The 19,144-nt window shown below is 39.3% G+C and overlaps 1 protein-coding gene across 1 annotated transcript in view; it reads left to right on the top strand.

The window, feature by feature from the left end:
- Positions 1-614: 614 nt before the first annotated feature.
- The window catches only part of LOC102274176 (zinc finger protein 37A-like), a 36,019-nt gene continuing 17,489 nt past the window's right edge, over positions 615-19,144 (top strand). The window contains 3 exon segments of the mRNA XM_070364693.1: positions 615-968; positions 2,637-3,712; positions 5,046-5,104. Of these exon segments, the coding sequence (XP_070220794.1) occupies positions 3,465-3,712; positions 5,046-5,104 (307 nt within the window). The 5' untranslated portion in view covers positions 615-968; positions 2,637-3,464.

Here is a 19,144-nt window from a genome sequence, read left to right as displayed (position 1 = left end):
TCCTCTAACTAAGGAACTTGTGTTCTTGGTTTCTCCCAATCCTTCTATAAACCTGTTGAGGAGAGACCTGTTGTGCAACTAAAAGGTACCATATTCTCTACTCTGGATGGAATATCCATGGAGCTTATTGAGGAAAAGACATCTGATTTGATCACACTGTGCCCTTTGAAAGAAAAAGAGGTATGGCAGAGAGGGGCATTTTCACACCATGCAGGGCAAGCACATCAATGCATCATGCTGGGTCTAGGAAATGATGTTTTATTTTCCTTCTATGCAATACGGAGAGGTTTTCTGAATTGGAAGATTTTATTTTTATTTATATCTCCCCAATAGTGGACATCTTTGTCTTGTTCCTATAATTAGGAGGAAAACATTCAATCTTCAATCCTCAAATAGGATATTGTTGTTGCTTAGTCAATAAGTCATGTCTGACTCTTTGCAACCCCACGGACTGTAGCCCAGCAGGCTCCTCTGTCCATGGGATTTCCCAGTCAAGAATACTGGAGTGGGTTGCCATTTCCTTCTCCAGGGGAACTAGTATTATCAGATCAGATCAGATCAGTCGCTCAGTTGTGTCCGGCTCTTTTCGACCCCATGAATTGCAGCACGCCAGGCCTCCCTGTCCATCGAAAGAGATAAAATAATGTCTTCGTTTAACAGGAATTCAGATTGAGATATAGTAATTGAAGCAGAAGCTGTAAATACCCTCTACACCATCATCATTCTTTCAGCTCAAATGACCTAACGTAGTACTGGCAGAGTATTTTCTGATTCCAAAGTTGCAATCACAATTTCAAGTGCCAAGATAAAGTCCACTGCAACAACAAAAATAGCTTCACTTACGATTACAGAGATTATCAGTGTTTTAATAGCCTCATTATTTTTTTTTTCAGCATAGCCATGAGTACAAGCAATTACAATGTGGAAAATACATATTTCCCCTTGCTTCTACACTGCTTTTGATGGAGGTAATACAAATACAAATTTTGGTGGATGTTTACATAAAGGTGAAGACATGTTTATTCCAAGGATAAACAAAGCATGAAAGATTATGTGGAAGGTGTTGATTGTCCGGCCACATTCTTCATAGTACTTGCTATTCAGATAGAGATACTTTTTATATTGATGTTGAAGCAATTGACATGAAGTTGTTCTCTGACTTCAGCATTTATATTATTAACATTTGAATTGAGTTATTAAAGGACTTCTGTGATTTTTGTTGGCAGTCAGTATTCATTTCTCTTGCATTCAGAAACTCATTGACATTCTTTAACAAATACAGCTGGAAGAGTTCTCAGTTAATATTTAAAGCACTGAAATATTTAATCCTCCAGAAAAGGCCCCAAATTCTTATTTAACCTTTTAAATATTTAATTTAACCTTTTAAATGAAGCTAATTTGCTTATTTCTTGTTCGTAGTTTTCAGTATCTGTAACAATAGAATTATGGAATTTGAGAGAACAATTTCTCCTCTTTCAATAATGATTATAAAATGATTATGTGGATAATCATTAGTGTGCTTGCTATGACTGTATTTAGAAATGAGTTTCATCTCTTAATTTGATTTTTTTACATGGATGTTACTAACTGCTTGTCTAGCTTAAGGACAAGTGAAAGTATCATTTATAGTGTTAAAAGGGAACAGAAAAAACTGACAAAAAGTTTTTTTGTTAGTGGACATATTAAAAAATTATTAATCAAAGAGATCCAATATGATCCTGAAGAGTGGAAAAGGCAAGTTGTGCCATGAATGATGATCTTATGTGTTTAACGAATCAAATTTGAAGAGCAGTTCCCAGAGTTGTTAACTTTATGCCATTATATCCATTCATAAAGCTGAATGTGTTTTCTCATTAATGAATGTCCAAAATAAGTGAGATACAACTACAAAATAAGTAACATATAATGAAAATGGAACCTGTAAATGGACAGTCTCTGGAATAAATAATGTAACTCAATTCTTCAAAACAAGGAACTGTTAAGGAGAGCCAATATTATCATAGAAATTTAATTGATGAGAGATACATAATTTAGATACTTAAAATTTATTTCAGATGAGCAACGAATAAAAGAGTGTCTCATGACTTGTACTTTATTTGCTAAATCTGGCAATTCTACCCAATGTACAAAATTGCAGAGCCTTTTTTTTTTCAACTGAAGTATAGTTGATTTACAGTGTTACTTTCAAATGTATAGCAAATTGATCCAGTTACATATGTATGTATATATATACATGGGCTACCCTGGTGGCTCAGTCGGTAATAAATTTGACTGCAATGTGGGAGACCTGGGTTTGATCCCTGGGTTGGGAAGATCCCCTGGAGGAGGGCATAGCAACCCACTCCAGTATTCTTGCCTGGAGAATCCCCATGCACAGGGGAGCCTGGCGGCCTGCAGTCCATAGGGTTGCAAAGAGTTGGACATGACTGAGTGACTAAGGTCACCAATATATATACTTTTTCTGATTTTTTCCATTTTAGGTTATTACAAGATACTAAATATAGTTCCCTGTGCTATACAGTAGGTCATTGTTTACCAATTTTATATGCAGTTTATTTTATATATAATCCAAATTTCCTAATTTATCCCTTCCCCCCACTTCCTCTTGAGTAACCATAAGTTTGTTTCTATCGCAGACCCTATCCTAATTGAGATGGGAGAAATATAAACAACCTCAGATATGCAGAAAGTGAAGAGGAACTACAGAGCCTTTTGATGAGGGTGAAAGAGGAAAGTGACAAAACTGGTTTGAAGATCAATATTCAAAAAACCAAGATCGTGGCATCCAATCCCATCACTTCATAGTAAATAGAACGAGAATTTTATTTTCTTTTTTCTTGGGCTCCAAAATCCCTGGGGACAATGACTGCAGTTAAAAGACACATGTCCCTTGGAAGGAAAGCTATGACAAACCTAGACAGCGTATTAAAAAGCAGAGACAACACTTTACCAACAAAGGTCCATACGGTCAAAAACTGGTTTTTCCAGTAGTCATGTACAGATGTGAGAGCTGGACCATAAAGAAGGCTAAACTCGGAAGCATTGATGCTTTCGAATTGTGGTGCTGGAAAAGACTCCTGAGATTCCTTTGGATTGCAAGGACATCAAACCAGTCAATCCTAAAGGAAATCAACCTGAATATTCATTGGCAAGACTGTTGCTGAAGCTTCAATACTTTGACCACCTGATTGGAAGAGCCTGCTCATTGGCAAAGACCCTGGTGCTGGGAAAGATTGAAGGCAAAACGGAGAAGGTGGCGGAAGAGGATGAGATGGTTAGATAGTTATCACCGATTCAACGGGACATGCATTTGAGCAAACTATAGGAGATAGTGAAGCACAGGGAAGCCTGGCGTGCTGCAGTTCATGGAGTCGCAAAGTGTCAGACATGACTTACCGACTGAACAATAACAGGCTTTCAAGAAATGTACCGTGCCTTTTCTGGGACAGGACTCGGCGGTCACTATGGCCTTCTGCGCATGTGCGCTCCCTCCTCCCCCTCCTCTCCCTGCTAGCCTGCAGGTTCGGGTCTGCAGCTGCAGTCTCGCGAGGAGAAGATGCCGGAGCTTCAGGCTTGTGGACCCGACTGCTGAGGACCAGGACGGTTCGGTGGAGCCCCGCAGAGTTGAGACAGGCGACCGGGGGGCGGGTGAAGGAGGAAACGGCTTTGTCTCCAGACTCGGTGTGGCTCTGACTCCGTTTTTATGCTCCTGGTGAGGACCAGCACGTCCCAGCGCTTGTTACCAGGTGAAGCTTGTTTTTCTCATTTCCAAGGTGCGGGGTGGTCTGAGACCTTGGAAGACCGCGCAGAAACTGGCTTTCGGGCTCCCAGTAGATGTGCACTTTTCTTCTCAGCGAAAAAAATTGATCCCCTTGCCTGTGCCCTCTGTAGCCCTAGTTGGCTTTTACAGGAGGTCCCGCTTAAATTCCAGGAGCTTTAGATCTGGGACAAATATTCTGACCCTTTTAGGTCCACCTTTCTTGCAACAAAATAGCTTTTTGTGGAGTAGAAAGGGTGATTCCGGGAGCAGGAGTCTCTAGCAGGACAGTCAGTTCGCTTGGGACCTCAGAGGAGCAGACTTTGGTCCTCCTGCTGGACCAGGTGGTAGTGATGGTGGAAACCTTGGGCTAACTTTCTGGACAAAAGGAACAGAAGGTACGCCTTCCTGGGAGGTTGTGAAGGCATCCTGTGGAAGGAAGAGCTGACCAGCCACAGGGGAGGGAGTTTACCTTCTTGCACCCTTCACTCTTTACTCCACTTGTATTCTGAGCTGCTCCTGCACTCAGCACAGCTAGAGAATACCTGATGTCCCCTGTCCTGAGCTTGCAGAATCAGAGATGGTGCTGCAAGACAGGTCGTTACGACTTGGACCTAAGACAGGTCTATTTATGTGTTACTTAAAGCATGGAGTTGGGTTGGGGTGGGCAGGAAGTGGGTAAAAAAGTGGTTAGTTTACAATCCTACATTTTGTTATGGTAGAATCAAGGACAGCCATGGAGTCTCTTGATGGTCCAGGGAGGTCTTTTCTGCCTTAACAACACATAAATCAAAACCAGTTTATTGTTTTTAATTAAAAAATACTGTTGAGACCCGAAACCAAATTAAGAGTAAACTCTTTTTTTTCCCCTTCCAAAAATACCCCATCCTTTTTTTTTTTTTCAGAACACTGTTGAGATTTTTCTGGTTTGTAATGAACATTATAAATTTTGTGCTGAATATTTTTGCTCAGCATCAGTTTTAATGTTCTAATCTTGGCTTTTCCTAATTGGCTTAATTAGTTTAATGTGTTGTTCACATTTTCTGTATGTTAGAGCATACACTGTTAACAAATGAGTAGAAAACCAATGCTTTTACATTTGAAAACTAGCTTGTCTAAGTATTACATAATCAAACCAGAGTCATGCATGGACATGGAGTGCTCCCTCCCTCACTGTTATCCTTTCTGCCCCTTCTCAAGGCATCTCCCATTCTAAGATGTTATGCCAGCTACTGGGGTGGAGCTTTTTAGGCAGGTGATATCACTCATGACCTTCCTTCTTTCTCAGGTGTACTCTCTCAGCTCTCTACATTTCTCCAGAAGCAACAGAAAATGATCACATTGCAGGTGAGTTGTTTAATTTATGCACAGTTTTGATTATTTGAAGTTTATACCATGTCTATACATTCATTTGAAATAGTAGAAATAAATGTTAACATCAGGGAAAATATAGAGCACAAGTCAGCAAATTACAGCCCATGGGCCAAATGAGGCATGCTGCCTGGTTTTTTATTGCCCACACACTAAGAATTTTTAGATGACTGAGAAACAAATCAAGCGTAATAGTCTGTGATGTGAAAACTGTGTGAAATTCAAATCTCAGTGTCTGTAAAACTTTTACTGAGACACAGCTATGCTCTTTTATTTATGGCTGTGACTGCCTTCAGATTACAAGGGCAGAGTTTAGTGATTGTGACAGACAGCTCACAGACCTGAAATACTTACTATGAACATTTACTGAAAATGTTTGCTGACCTCTGATTTAGAAGAGCAGATCAGTAGTAGGAAAGAGATGCCATGTAGGTAAATGCAGATCCTATGATATTATTGAGCTGTGAAACTGAGCCATTAAAAAAATTTTTTGATAGACTTCATTATGTGATGTTGTGAACCTTCTTGTGACAGTCTTGCAGTTGCATAAAGAAGTGGTTGGAATAAAGGGAATGATTCTTGTCTATTCCACAGGAAAAGTTAAGTGATGTCAAAAGAAAATACATGATAAATAATTCAAGTGAATTAGAGCCAGCATTAGGACTCATGGTTTTTCAGAGACGAGACAATCTGCATAGACCAGGTGACCGAGGTTATTTAGTAGGAGGAGGCAGACTTTGTGACAATCCTGAGGGCTTGGCAAAATCTAAATCTTTGTAGAGTCTGGCAAGGGATTCTTCTTTTTTAACTTTGGTAAAATACACGCATAGCATAAAATTCACATTTCAACCATTTTAAAATGCAGAATTTAGTGACATTTTATATATTAATGATGTTGTGCAACCATGACCACCACCTACTTTAAGAATGTTTTCGTCATACCAAAAGGAGACCCCATCCTGTTGTTTAGTCTCTAAGTCCTGTCTGACTCTTTGCAACCCCATGTACTGCAGCCCACCAGGCTCCTCTGTCTGTGGGATTTTCCAGGCAAGAAATACTGGAGTGGGTTGCTATTTCCTACTCCAGGGGATCTTCCCAACCCAGAGATCAAACCTGAGTCTCCTTCATTGGCAGATGGATTCTTTACCACTGAGCTACCAGCGAATCCTAATAAGCAGTACCATCACTTAATAAACAGCTACTCCCCATTCCCCCCAGCCCCTAGCTACTGTTAATCCATTTTCTTCTTATGGGTTTGCCTATTCTGGATAGCTCATATAAATGGAATCATGTAACCTTTCACTAAGTGTGTTTTCAGGACCCTTCCATGTTGTAATTTGTATCATTACTTCATCACTTCTATGACCAAATAAATATTCCATCGTCTATACTACCTTTTGTTTATCTATCATTTCATGGGCATTTGGGGGTGACTCCATGTTTGGTTATTGAGAACAGTGCTGTGAGCATTCATGTACAAGTTTTTGTTTGAAGACCTATTTTCAGTTCTTTCCTAGGAGTGAAATTGATGGATCATGTGATAATTCTGTGTTTAACTTATTTTGAAACTGGCAAACTGTGTTGCACAGCAAGGCAAGTCCCTTGCCAAGTCCATATGAATTTTATGTTAGCTTGTCTATTTCCACACAAAAAGGCTGTTGCGATTTTGGTAAGGATTGCATTGAATCTATAGACCGCTTTGGGAAATATTGCCACTTTAAGAATATTAAGTCATGAGTGTCTATGAACGTGAGATGTTTTTCCAATAAGTTAGATTTTCTATTTTGTAGTATTCAGAGTACAGATCTTACATGTTTGCTTAAATTTACTATTAAGTGGTCTTTTAGATGATAATTGTAAATGGAAGTCTTTTCTTAGTTCCCTTTTTGATTGCTTACTGATGGTAATGTAGAAATACAACTGATTTTTTGAGTGTTGAGCTTATACCCTGTTTTGCTGAATTTGTTCACAAGTTCTAATAGTTGCTTTGTAGATTCTTTAGAATTGTCTATATATGCAGTCATATCATCTGCACATAGAGATAGTTTCATTCTTCCATCCAGTTTGAATACCTTTTATTTATCTATTTTTTGCCTAGTTGCTCTGGCTAGAATTTCTAATGCAGAGTTGAATATAAGTGGCCAAAGCAGGCATCCTTGTTTTTGTTTTGTTTTACCATCTTAATGTTCTTAAGTGTATAGTTCAGTAGTGTTAAGTTTATTCACGTTATGCTACAATCAACCTCCAAAATATTTTCATCTTATAAAATGGAAACACTGCACCCATTAAACAAAAACTCCCCATTCCTCTCTGCTCCCTGACCAGTGAAAGCCTCCATTCTACTTTATGTTTCTACGAGTTTGACTACTCTTTCATACTTCATGGAAGTGAAAGCATAAAGGACTTGTCTTTTTGTGACTGGCTTCTTTTACTTAGCATAATTCTCAGGGTTCATCCATGTTGTATGTGTGTGTATATATATCACATTTTTGTTTATTCATTCATCTGTTGATGGACATTTGCTTCTGCCTTTTGGCTGCTGTGCATAATGCTTTTATGAACATGGATGTACAAACATGTCTTGAGATTCTGCTTTCAGTTCTTTTCAATAAACACCAAGAAGTGGTATTGCTGGGTCATATGGTAATTCAGTTTTTTTTTTTTGAAGAACACCATACTGTTCCTCACAGCAGCTGCACCCTTTTATATTCCCACCAGCACTTGTTATTTTCAGGTTTTTTAAATAGCAGCTCTCATAATAGGTGTAGGTAATATTTGATAGTGGTTTTGGTTAGCATTTCCCTAATGATTAGTGATTTTGAGCATATTTTCATAAGCTAGTTAGCTAATTGTATATATTTGTTGGAGAAATGTCTGTTCAAGTCCATTGTCTATTTAAAAATTTTGTTGTTGTTATTGAGTTGTAGGCATTCTCCTCAAACAGCCCCAAAACAGATCAAAACACAGTTCTTTGAAAATAAGGTACATATAGGTATATCTTACTGTGCTTTGCAGATTTTTTTAAAATAAACTGAAGTTTTGTGGCAATTCTGCATTAAGAAATTCTATTGTGATATTTTTGCAAGACCATTTGCTTACTTCTTAATAACATTCAACATTTCAAACTTTTTCATTATTATTGGGTTTGCCAAAAAGTTCATTCAGGTTTTTCCATTACCTCTTATGGAAAAACCCAAATGAACTTCTTGGTTAACCCAATAGTAAAATGGCTGTCTGAGGAGGTCTTACAAATAGCTGTGAAAAGAAGGGAAGCGAAAAGCAAAGGAGAAAAGGAGAGATACCCATTTGAATGGGGAGTTCCAAAGAATAGCAAGGAGAGATAAGAAAGCCTTCCTCAGTGATCAATGCAAAGAAATAGAGAAAACAATAGAAAGGGAAAAACTAGAGATCTCGTCAAGAAAATTAGAGATACCAAGGGAACATTTCAAGCACAGATGGGCTCAATAAAGGACAGAAATGGTAGGGACATAACAGGACCAGAAGATATTAAGAAGAGGTGGCAAGAATACACAGAAGAACTGTAGAAAAAAGATCTTCCTGACCCAGATAATCACGATGGTGTGATCACTCACCTAGAGCCAGACATCCTGGAATGTGAAGTCAAGTGGGCCTTAGGAAGCATCACTACGAACAAAGCTAGTAGAGGTGATGGAATTCCAGTTGAGCTATTTCAAATCCTGGAAGATGATGCTGTGCAAGTGTTGCACTCAATATGCCAGCAAATTTGGAAAACTCAGCAGTGGCCACAGGACTGGGAAAGGTCAGTTTTCATTCCAATCCCAAAGGCAACGCCAAAAAATGCTCAAACTACCACACAATTGCACTCATCTCACACACTAGTAAAGTAATGCTCAAAATTCTCCAAGCCAGGCTTCAACAGTACGTGAACCATGAACTTCCAGATGTTCAAGCTGGTTTTAGAAAAGGCAGGGGAACCAGAGATGAAATTGCCAACATCCGCTGGATCACTGAAAACACAAGAGAGTTCAAGACAAACATCTATTTCTGCTTTATTGACTATGCCAAAGCCTTTGACTGTGTGGATCACAATAAACTGTGGAAAATTCTGAAAGAGATGGGAATACCAGACCACCTGACCTGCCTCTTGAGAAACCTGTATGCAGGTCAGGAAGCAACAGTCAGAACTGGACATGGAACAACAGACTGGTTCCAAATAGGAAAAGGAGTACATCAAGGCTGTATATTGTCACCCTGCTTATTTAACTTATATGCAGAGTACATCATGAGAAATGCTGGGCTGGATGAAGCACAAGCTGGAATCAAGATTGCTGGGAGAAATATCAATAACCTCACATATGCAGATGACACCACCCTATGGCAGAAAGTAAAGAACTAAAGAGTCTCTTGTTGAAAGTGAAAGAGGAGAGTGAAAAAGTTGGCTTAAAGCTCAACATTCAGAAAACTAAGATCATGGCATCCGGTCCCATCACTTCATGGGAAATAGATGGAAAAACAGTGGAAACAGTGGCTGACTTTTTTTTCCTGGGCTCCAAAATCACTGCAGGTGGTGACTGCAGCCATGAAATTAAAAGACGCTTACTCCTTGGAAGGAAAGTTATGACCAACCTAGACAGCATATTAAAAACAGAGACATTACTTTGTCCACAGAGGTCTGTCTAGTCAAGGCTATAGTTTTTCCAGTGGTCATGTATGGATGTGAGAGTTGAAATATAAAGAAAGCTGAGCACTGAAGAATGATGCTTTTGAACTGTGGTGTTGGAGAAGACTCTTGAGAGTCCCTTGGACTGCAAGGAGATCCAACCAGTCCATCCTAAAGGAGATCAGTCCTGGGTATTCATTGGTAGGACTGATGTTGAAGCTGCAACTCCAATACTTTGGCCACCTGATGTGAAGAGCTGACTCATTTGAATAGACCCTGATGCTGGGAAAGACTGAGGGCAGGAGGAGAAGGGGACAACAGTGGATGAGATGTTTGGGTGGCATCACTGACTCGATGGACACGGGTTTGGGTGGACTCTGGGAGTTGGTGGTGGACAGGGAAGCCTGGCATGCTCTGGTTCATGGGGTCGCAAAGAGTCAGACACAACTGAGCAACTGAACTGAACTGAATACTATATTTGTTAAGGTGATCTGTGATCAGTGACCTCTGATGTTACAACTGCAAAAAGATCATGACTTGGTGAAGGCTTCAATAATAGTTCAATTCAGTCACTCAGTCGTGTCCAACTCTTCATGACCCCATCGACTGCAGCGTACCAGGCTTCCCTGTCAATCACCAACTCCTGGAGCTTGCTCAAACTTATGTCCTTTGAGTCGGTGATGCCATCCAACCATCTCACCCTCTGTCATCCCCTTCTCCTCCTGCCTTCAATCTTTCCCAGCATCAGGGTTTTCTCCAATGAGTCAGTTCTTCACATCTGGTGACCAAAGTATTGGAGCTTCTGCTTCAGCATCAGTCCTTCCAATGAATATTCAGGACTGATTTTTCTTAGGATGGACTGTTTGGATCTCCTTTCAGTTCAAGGGACTCTAAAGACTGTTTTCCAACACCACAATTCAAAAACATCAATTCTTTGGCTCTCAGCTTTCTTTATAGTCCCAACTCACATCCATACATGACTACATGAAAAACCATAGCTTTGACTAGACGGATCTTTGTTAACAGTATCCCTGCTTTTAATATGCTATATAGGTTGGTCATAGCTTTTCTCCCAAGGAGCAAGCATCTTGATCTCATGGCTGCAGTCACCATCTGCATTGATTTTGGAGCTCAAAAAAATAAAATCTCTCATTGTTTCTCCATCTATTTGCCATGAAGTGATGGGACTGGAAAAGGTCAGTTTTCATTCCAATCCCAAAGTAAGGCAGTGCCAAAGAAATGCTCAAACTACTGCACAATTGCACTCATCTCACACGCTAGCAAAGTAATGCTCCAAGTTCTCTAAGCCAGGCTTCAACAGTACGTGAACCTCCAGATGTTCAAGCTGAATTTAGAAAAGGCAGAGGAGCTAGAGATCACATTGCTAACATCCACTAGATCGTTGAAAAAGCAAGAGAGTTCCAGAAAAACATCTACTTCTGCTTTATTCACTATGCCAAAGCCTTTGACTGCTGCTGCTAAGTCATTTCAGTTTTATCTGACTCTGTGCGACCCTATAGACGGCAGCCCACCAAGCTGGGCTGTGTATAGACATTTTTTGTTTGTTCGTTTCTATACATAGAGCCGCATGAGCTGTTTGTATATTTTGAATATTAATCCCATGTCAGTTGCATCATTTTCAAATACTTTCTTCCATTCTTTTTTTTTTTTTTTTCATTTTGCTGATGGTTTCCTTTGCTATGCAGAAACTTTTAAGTTTAATTAGGTCACATTTGTGCATTTTTGTTTTTATTTCCATTATGTTAGGAGGATGATTAAAAAAGATACTGTTGCAATTTATGTGAGAGACTGTTCTTCCTATGTTTTCCTCTGAGAGTTTTATAGTATCCATCTGGTCTTACATTTAGGTCTTTAAAATCCATTTTGAGTTTATTTTTATGTATAGATTAAAGAATGTTCTAAGTGTTGTACATGTAGCTGTCCAGTTTTCCCAGTACTATTTATTGAAGAGATTTTTTTCTCCATTGATTAGTCTTGCTCCTTTGTTGTAGATTAATGTCTTTTGTCACTTAAACGTGATTTACAATTTCACTTCCAAAGGTCCTTTTCAGAATATGACCTTTCAATGAATTTTAACACAAAGGGTACAAAATGTATTAATTTACTAACTCAATTTTTATCATACACTGGCAATCTCTTTAATATCTAGAAATTAGATATTATAAAATTGGGACCTATTTGTCCAGTATATACATAATATATGCAGTGAAGTATATGTAACATATAGAGAAACAGGTTGAAATGTTCTAGTACATACTAGCAAAACATCTTTTGCAGTCTTCCCTCTCACCCCCGTCAATCCAATGAAAAAGCACAGAGTATACTGTTCAGGGAGGAGGTTTAACAATTCCATTTCTAAAGACAATATTGCCCATCAGTGTGTGTGTTTTTTTTTAATTAATTTATTTTTGGCTGTGCTGGGTCTCCGTTGCTGTGCATGGACTTTCTCTACTTGTGGTGAGCGGGGCTGGTCTTTGTTGCAGTGCTCAGGGTTCTCGTTGCAGTGGCTTCTCTTGTTGCAGAGCACAAGCTCTGGAGTTCAGGCTCAGTGGTTGTGGCACATGGGCTTAGTTCTGTGGCGTGCGGGATCTTCCTGCACCAGGGATTGAACCCATTCCCCGCTTTTAGCAGGCGGAGTCTTCACCACTGGACCACCAGGGCAGGCCTTCTCATCCGCTTTTAAACTATATTTACAAGAAGTATTATTTTACTACTTCTCCTTTTAAATACATCAAGCACTTCTAAATATCTAGAAAGACTAGATATTTTATATGAGAATTTATTTATCCACTATGTACACAGAACAGTTAATTAAAATAGCACACATGTAGCAATGGTTATAACCTGAAGTGAAGTGCAGTCACTCAGTCGTGTCCAGCTCTTTGCAACCCCATGGACTGTAGCCCACCAGGTTCCTCTGTCCATGGGATTTTCCAGGCAAGAGTACTGGAGTGGGCTGTCATTTCCTTCGCCAGAGGATCTTCCCAAACCAGGGATCGAACCCGGGTCTCCTGCATTGAAGGCAGACGCTTTACCATCTGAGCCACCAGGGAAGCCCTAACCTGAAGTATCTTCTAAACATGACTATTTTGACCTAAACTATTCCTTCCCTCACTTCCTTCTCTCCACCACCAATCCAGTGGGCAAATAATAGGCACATGTAATGTTTAGAGGTAGTTGAACAAATTCATATCCAAACATCATTTACAGAAGACAACTTTCCTATAAATTTCAATAGATAGTGTACAAAATGTGCTAATTTTATTACTCTTTCATACAGTGGCGATGTCTGTAACATCTAGAGACTAGATATTGCAAACTTAGGACTCATTTGTCCACTATATAGACTATATACACAACAAAATAAAATATACATGAACACAAAAATGGTTCTGTATGAAAATGTCCACGTATGAACACACTAGCATGTTACCTTTTCTTATTCTTTCTCTCCCACTTCCTCTGAGCCACTGAATAAGTACAGACAATAGTATACTGCTCACAGAGGTGGTTTAACATTTAACATCCCCAAAGACCTAATTCTATGAATTTAACCAAAAAGATATTTACAAAGTGACTATCTTACTCCCTCTACATTTAAAATACATTGGGCACCTCTAAACATCTAAATGTGCTAGTTATTTCAAACAAAGACTTAATTTGTCCACTATATATAGAGCAGTCTTGAATAAACAGCATATATGTAACAGTTATAATCTGAAAGTGTCTTCAACATATGAGAACACTGTAGACTAAGACCAATACCCTTCCCTTCTCTTCCACCTCCACCAACCCAAAGGGCTATAATGCTCAAATTTTCAGAAGGCAGTCTTTCCTAGAAATTTTAACACAAAATGTATTATTTACTAATTCTAGTTTTGCCATACACTGGCAACCTCTATAACATCTGGAAAGACTACATGTAAATTAGGACTTGTTTGTCCATTACATGCACTAAATACACAGTAAAAGTGAAAAACAACGCACAAAGACAATGGTTAATCTTGCCTCAGTATAAACACACTGGCACAGAGCTCTTTTCACTTCCGTCTCCTTCCCCTCAGTGCACAAACACAGTGCGTACTGTTCAGAGAGGTAGTTTGGCCAGCCCCTCTGAAATTAACAATATTCATACAAATTTTAACAAAAATGTATTTACAAAATGCCTCTTTACTACCTCTACTTTTAACGTATATCAGGCACTTCAGAATGTCTAGAATGACTAGATATTTCCCAAAAAGTAGTTACTGTCAACTACACACACACACAGTTGTTGTTCAGTGGCTAAGTCGTGTCCAGCTCTGTGTGACCCATGGACTGCAGCATGCCGGGTTCCTCTGCCCTACACTGTTTCCCAGAGTTTGCTCAAATGCATGTCCATTGACTCAGTGATGCTATCCAACTGTCTCATCCTCTGTCACCTTCTTCTCCTTTTGCCTTCAATCTTTCCCAGCATGAGGGTCTTTGCCAGTGAGTCAGCCTTCGCATCAGGTGGCCAAAGTATTGGAGCTTCAGCATCAGTCCTTCCAATAAATATTCAGGGTTGATTTCCTTTAGGATTGACTGGCTTGATCTCCTTGCTGTACATGGGACTCTCAGGAGTCTTCTCTAGCACCATAGTTCAAAGCGTCAATTCTTTGGCAGTCAGCCTTCTTTATGATCCAATTCTCACATCCATAGATGACTACTGAAAAAAAACATAGCTTTGACTTACGGACCTTTGTCAGCAAAGTGATGCCTCTGCTTTTTAATATGCTCTCTAGGTTTCTCATAGCTTTCCTTCCACGGTGTATGTGTCTTTTAATGTAAGGGCTATAGTCACACTCCCTGGTGATTTTGGAGCCCAAGAAAATAAAATCTATCATTGCTTCCACTTTTTCCCCTTCTATTTGCCATGAAGTGATGGGACCTGATACCATGATCTTAGCTTTTTGAATGTTGAGTTTCAAGCCAGCTTTTTCACTCTCAAGAAACTCTTCATATATAGTACTAACTCTGATGCTGGGAAAGATTGAGGGCACGAGGAGAAGGGGGCAGTAGAGGATGAGATGGTTGGATGGCATCATTGACTCAATGGCCATCAGTTTGAGCAAACTTCAGGAGATAGTGAAGGACAGGGAAGCCTGGCGTGCTGTAGTCCATGGGATCAAAAGAGTCGGATGTGACTGAGCAACTGAACAACAGCAATAGTGTTAAGGAATAAGATGCATACACAAAACAATGGTTATAGTATGGAAATGTCTTCTAAGTATGACCAGTAGGACATAGAAAACCTTCTTTTCTTCATCTTTACAGTTTTCCATGTCCTCTAATCCACTGAACAAACGTGGAACTTGTGGTTCCTTTCTGTTTTCTCCACTTCTATTTCATTTATTTCTGCTCTGATCTTGATGATTTCATTCCTTCTACTAATGTTGTGTTTTGTTTTTTCTACTTTCCCTAGTTGCTTTAGGTATAAAGTTAGGATGTTTGAGTTTTGTTTGTTTGTTTGCTTCCTGAAGTAAGATTGTATTGCTATAAACTTTACTCTTAGAATTGCTTTTGCTCCAGCCCATAGGTTATGGATTGTCATGTTTTCATTGTCATTTGTCTCTAGGTATTCTTTGAATTCCTCTTTGATTTCCTCAGTGATCCATTGATTTAGTAACATTGTTTAGCCACCATGTGTTTGTATTTTATATATATATATATATTTCCTATAATTGATTTCTAATCTTATAGTGTTGTGGTCAAAAAGTTTGATCTGATTTCAGTTTTCCTGAATTTACTGAGGCTTGATTAGTGGCCCAGTTCGGTTCAGTTGATCAGTCGTGTCCGACTCTTTGCAACCCAAGATGAGTGGCCCAAGATGTGATTTATCTTGAAGAATGTTCTGTGTTCACTTGAGAAGAAAGTATATTCTTCTGCTTTTGGATGGAATGTCCTACAAATATCAAGTCTGTCTGGTCTAATATTTCATTTAAGACTTGTGGTTCTGTATTGATTTTCTCTCTGGATGATATGTTCATTGATGAAAATGGGATTCCGAAGTCCCCCACAATTATTGTGTTACTGTCAGTGTCTCCTTTTATGGCTGATAGATTTTGCCTTAAATATTGAGGCGCTTCTTTGTTGGGTGCATATATACTTACAATTGTTTTAGCTTCTTCTTGGGTTGATCCCTTGGTCGTTATGTAGTGTCTTTCCTTCTCTCTCAGTAACAGTCTTTGTTTCATAGTCTAACTTTGTCTGATAGGAGTATTGCTACACTGGCTTTCCTTTTATTTCCATTTGCTGGAACATCTTTTTCCATCCAGCATCTTTCAGTCTGTATGTGTCCCTAGATCTGAAGTGGGTCTCTTGTAGACAGCATGTATATGGGTCTTAGTTTCTTATCCATTAAGCAAATCTGTATCTTGGTTTGGGCATGTAATCCATTGACATTTAAGGTATTTGTTGATATGTATGTGCCTGTTGCCATTTTCTGAATATTTTTGGATTTGTTTCTGTAGGTCTTTTTTCTTTCCTTTCTCTTTGTTCTCTTGTGGTTTGATAACTATCTTTTGCGTTGTGTTAGGGTTCCTTTTTCTTTTTGTGTGTGCATTGCTTGTTTCTTGGTTTGTAGTTCCCGTGTGTTTGTGTGTTTTAATGTGGTTTCAATATAGTGGTCTATATAAGATTGTTTTAAGTTGCTGGTCTTTCAATTTGCAGTCCTCATTTCCTGCATTAGTACTGTCCTCATCTAACAGTTGCTAGCTTTGATATCATATTTGTGTGTGGATGATTTCCTACTTTTACTGTGTGTTTGCCTTTACTGGTAAGCTTTCCCACTAGAAAAAAAAAAAAGGCTTCTTCCGTGAGCATTCCCAGTTAAGGTGCTCCTCATGCCCATTCTCAGGCAGCCTCCTCATAGGCAATACCAGTCCTCTTTCTGGGTCTGCTCTCCAAACACCCTGCTCAGCATCCAGCCCCCATCACACTGTCAGACACATGTCTCCGCCTGGAGCATGCAAAGCTGTGGCACAGACCACCTGTATAGATCTCACTCTGTCCTGCCTGCCACAGAAAGGTGCTACACTCTCCTCCAAACCCCTGAAGCCCCCCTTTTTATTCCAACTGATCCCCCTACCCCCAGTGAGGGAGCTTCCTTGGGTGTGGGAACCTCCTCTCCTGCTTAGGGGCATAGGTCCCATCCATTGCCACTTTTCATTTTCTTTCTTTGGTCCTACCTGGTTACCTGAGGATTAATCTTGTCCTTACAGGTGTCTGAGGATCTCTGTTAGTGTTCAGCAGGTGTTCTGGGAGAATTGTCCCACTTGTAGATTGTCTTCCTGATATATTTGTGGGGAGAAATGAACTCCGTGTCCTGCTCCGCCATCTTGACTCCTATCTCTGTTTCAGCTTTTTGAGTAAAGTCTTTGTTTAGGAAGTTCAGTGTCTGGTCTTCCTCAAGAATGTTTCTGTCAGTTTACATTTTTCCTTTGATTGGGCCATACTTTTTTCTTTGTATGCTTTGTGATTTTGTTGTTGTTGAAAAGTAACATTGTAATTTTAGAAATTACTTTCTTGCTCTTTTCCAGATTTTTCTGTTTTTGATTGTTGAAGGCTATAGTTACCCATATGAATTTCAAACTGCTTTTATTTTTGCAAGGTATTTTTTTATGTTTTATTTTTTAACTTTACAATATTGTATTGGTTTTGCCATATATCAAAATGAATCTGCCACAGGTATACATGTGTTCCCCATCCTGAACCTTCCTCCCTCCTCCCTCCCCATACCATCCCTCTGGGTCGTCCCAGTGGGATGACCAGCCCCAAGCTTCCAGTATTGTGCATCAAACCTGGGCTGGCGACTCGTTTCATATATATTATTTATGTTTCAATGTCATTCTCCCAAATCATCCCACCCTTTCCCTCTCCCACAGAGTCCAAAAGACTGTTCTATACATCAGTGTCTCTTTTGCCGTCTCCTTTACAGGGTTATTGTTACCATCTTTCTAAATTCCATATATGTGCGTTAGTATACTGTATTGGTGTTTTTCTTTCTGGCTTACTTCACTCTGTATAATAGGCTCCAGTTTCATCCACCTCATTGGAACTGATTCAAATGTATTCTTTTTAATGGCTGAGTAATACTCCATTATGTATATGTACCACAGCTTTCTTTTTTTTTTTTTATTTTTAAACTTTACAATATTGTATTGGTTTTGCCAAATCTTGAAATGAATCCGCCACAGGTATACATGTGTTCTTATCCATTCATCTGCTGATGGACATCTAGGTTGCTTCCATGTCCTGGCTATTATAAACAGTGCTGTGATGAACATTGGGGTACATGTGTCTCTTTATCATCTGTGGTTACTGAATTCTCTGTTCTTTCAGCTTATGTTCAGTTAGTGTTTTGACAGACTGTTCCTTGAAAGCTGGGAAGAAAAAAACAACCAAAACCTCCCAAGCAACCACCTTTCCCAGTCTTTGCAAATTGACACAGAGCTAGAGTTATTCTTTAGGACTTAGCACGCCCATGTTCAGTTGCCCTAGCCTTCGTATCCTGCCAGAGTCCAGCTCCAGCAGCCAGGGAATCAACCTGAAGAGATGGGTGGTGTCGGCGAGTCATGATGCAGCCTCTCATTTTTCTTGGACTGCATAACTTTATTTCAAGCTTAAGATTCTTTTTATACTTTAACAAAAGCATTAGGTCAGAGTTTGACATTTTCAATTTCCCCTCACCCAGATTTATTGTCTCCATAAATCATTGTTGCCCTTCAAACAGAGTTTCTGCTCCAGTGGTTCTCTCAGAATAGTGTTTACTTTAACTCATGATTACATTGTAACTCATGCTTAAGTCTGGGCTGCTACAAACCTCAGCTTATTTCTTATCTTTCTAAGTCCTGTTTGCCCCTAGTATCTTAAGCTCACTGTTTCTTAAAAAGGGCTTCTAGCTATTAACATCTCTAAAGTTCCTAATCTCTATACACTATAGTAGAATATGCTAACATTACAACATTCCTTAAATCTTTAGCTTCTAACTATTTTAATTATTCCTAAGCCCTAAATTCAGCAAACTCCTTTGCCATAAACACTTTCCTTACAAATAGGCTTCAGATAGCAATCCCTCCCATGGCCTCAAGCTGCAGCCTATGTACTCATCCTGGAATACTCTTTTGTAAAAGTCCTTGAACAAATGTCAATGATTAACTTTATGAATTATTCTCTGAGCACAGCTGCAGAAAGCTTTGTGCCTTCTCATGCTCCTCTCAAGAATGATAAGCACCTTAATATTCTTTTCAGTCAACTCAGCTGAGGAGAGGAAAAAACAAGTCAGAATCACAAGGCCTAACTCCTTCATCCCGAGTCCGTGCCTGCGGGACAAA

Source organism: Bos mutus, chromosome 28 (assembly GCF_027580195.1).
Source record: "Bos mutus isolate GX-2022 chromosome 28, NWIPB_WYAK_1.1, whole genome shotgun sequence".
Lineage (NCBI taxonomy): Eukaryota > Metazoa > Chordata > Mammalia > Artiodactyla > Bovidae > Bos > Bos mutus.
The sequence above is the reverse complement of the archived record's forward strand: the minus strand, read 5'-3'. Positions and strand labels throughout refer to the sequence as shown.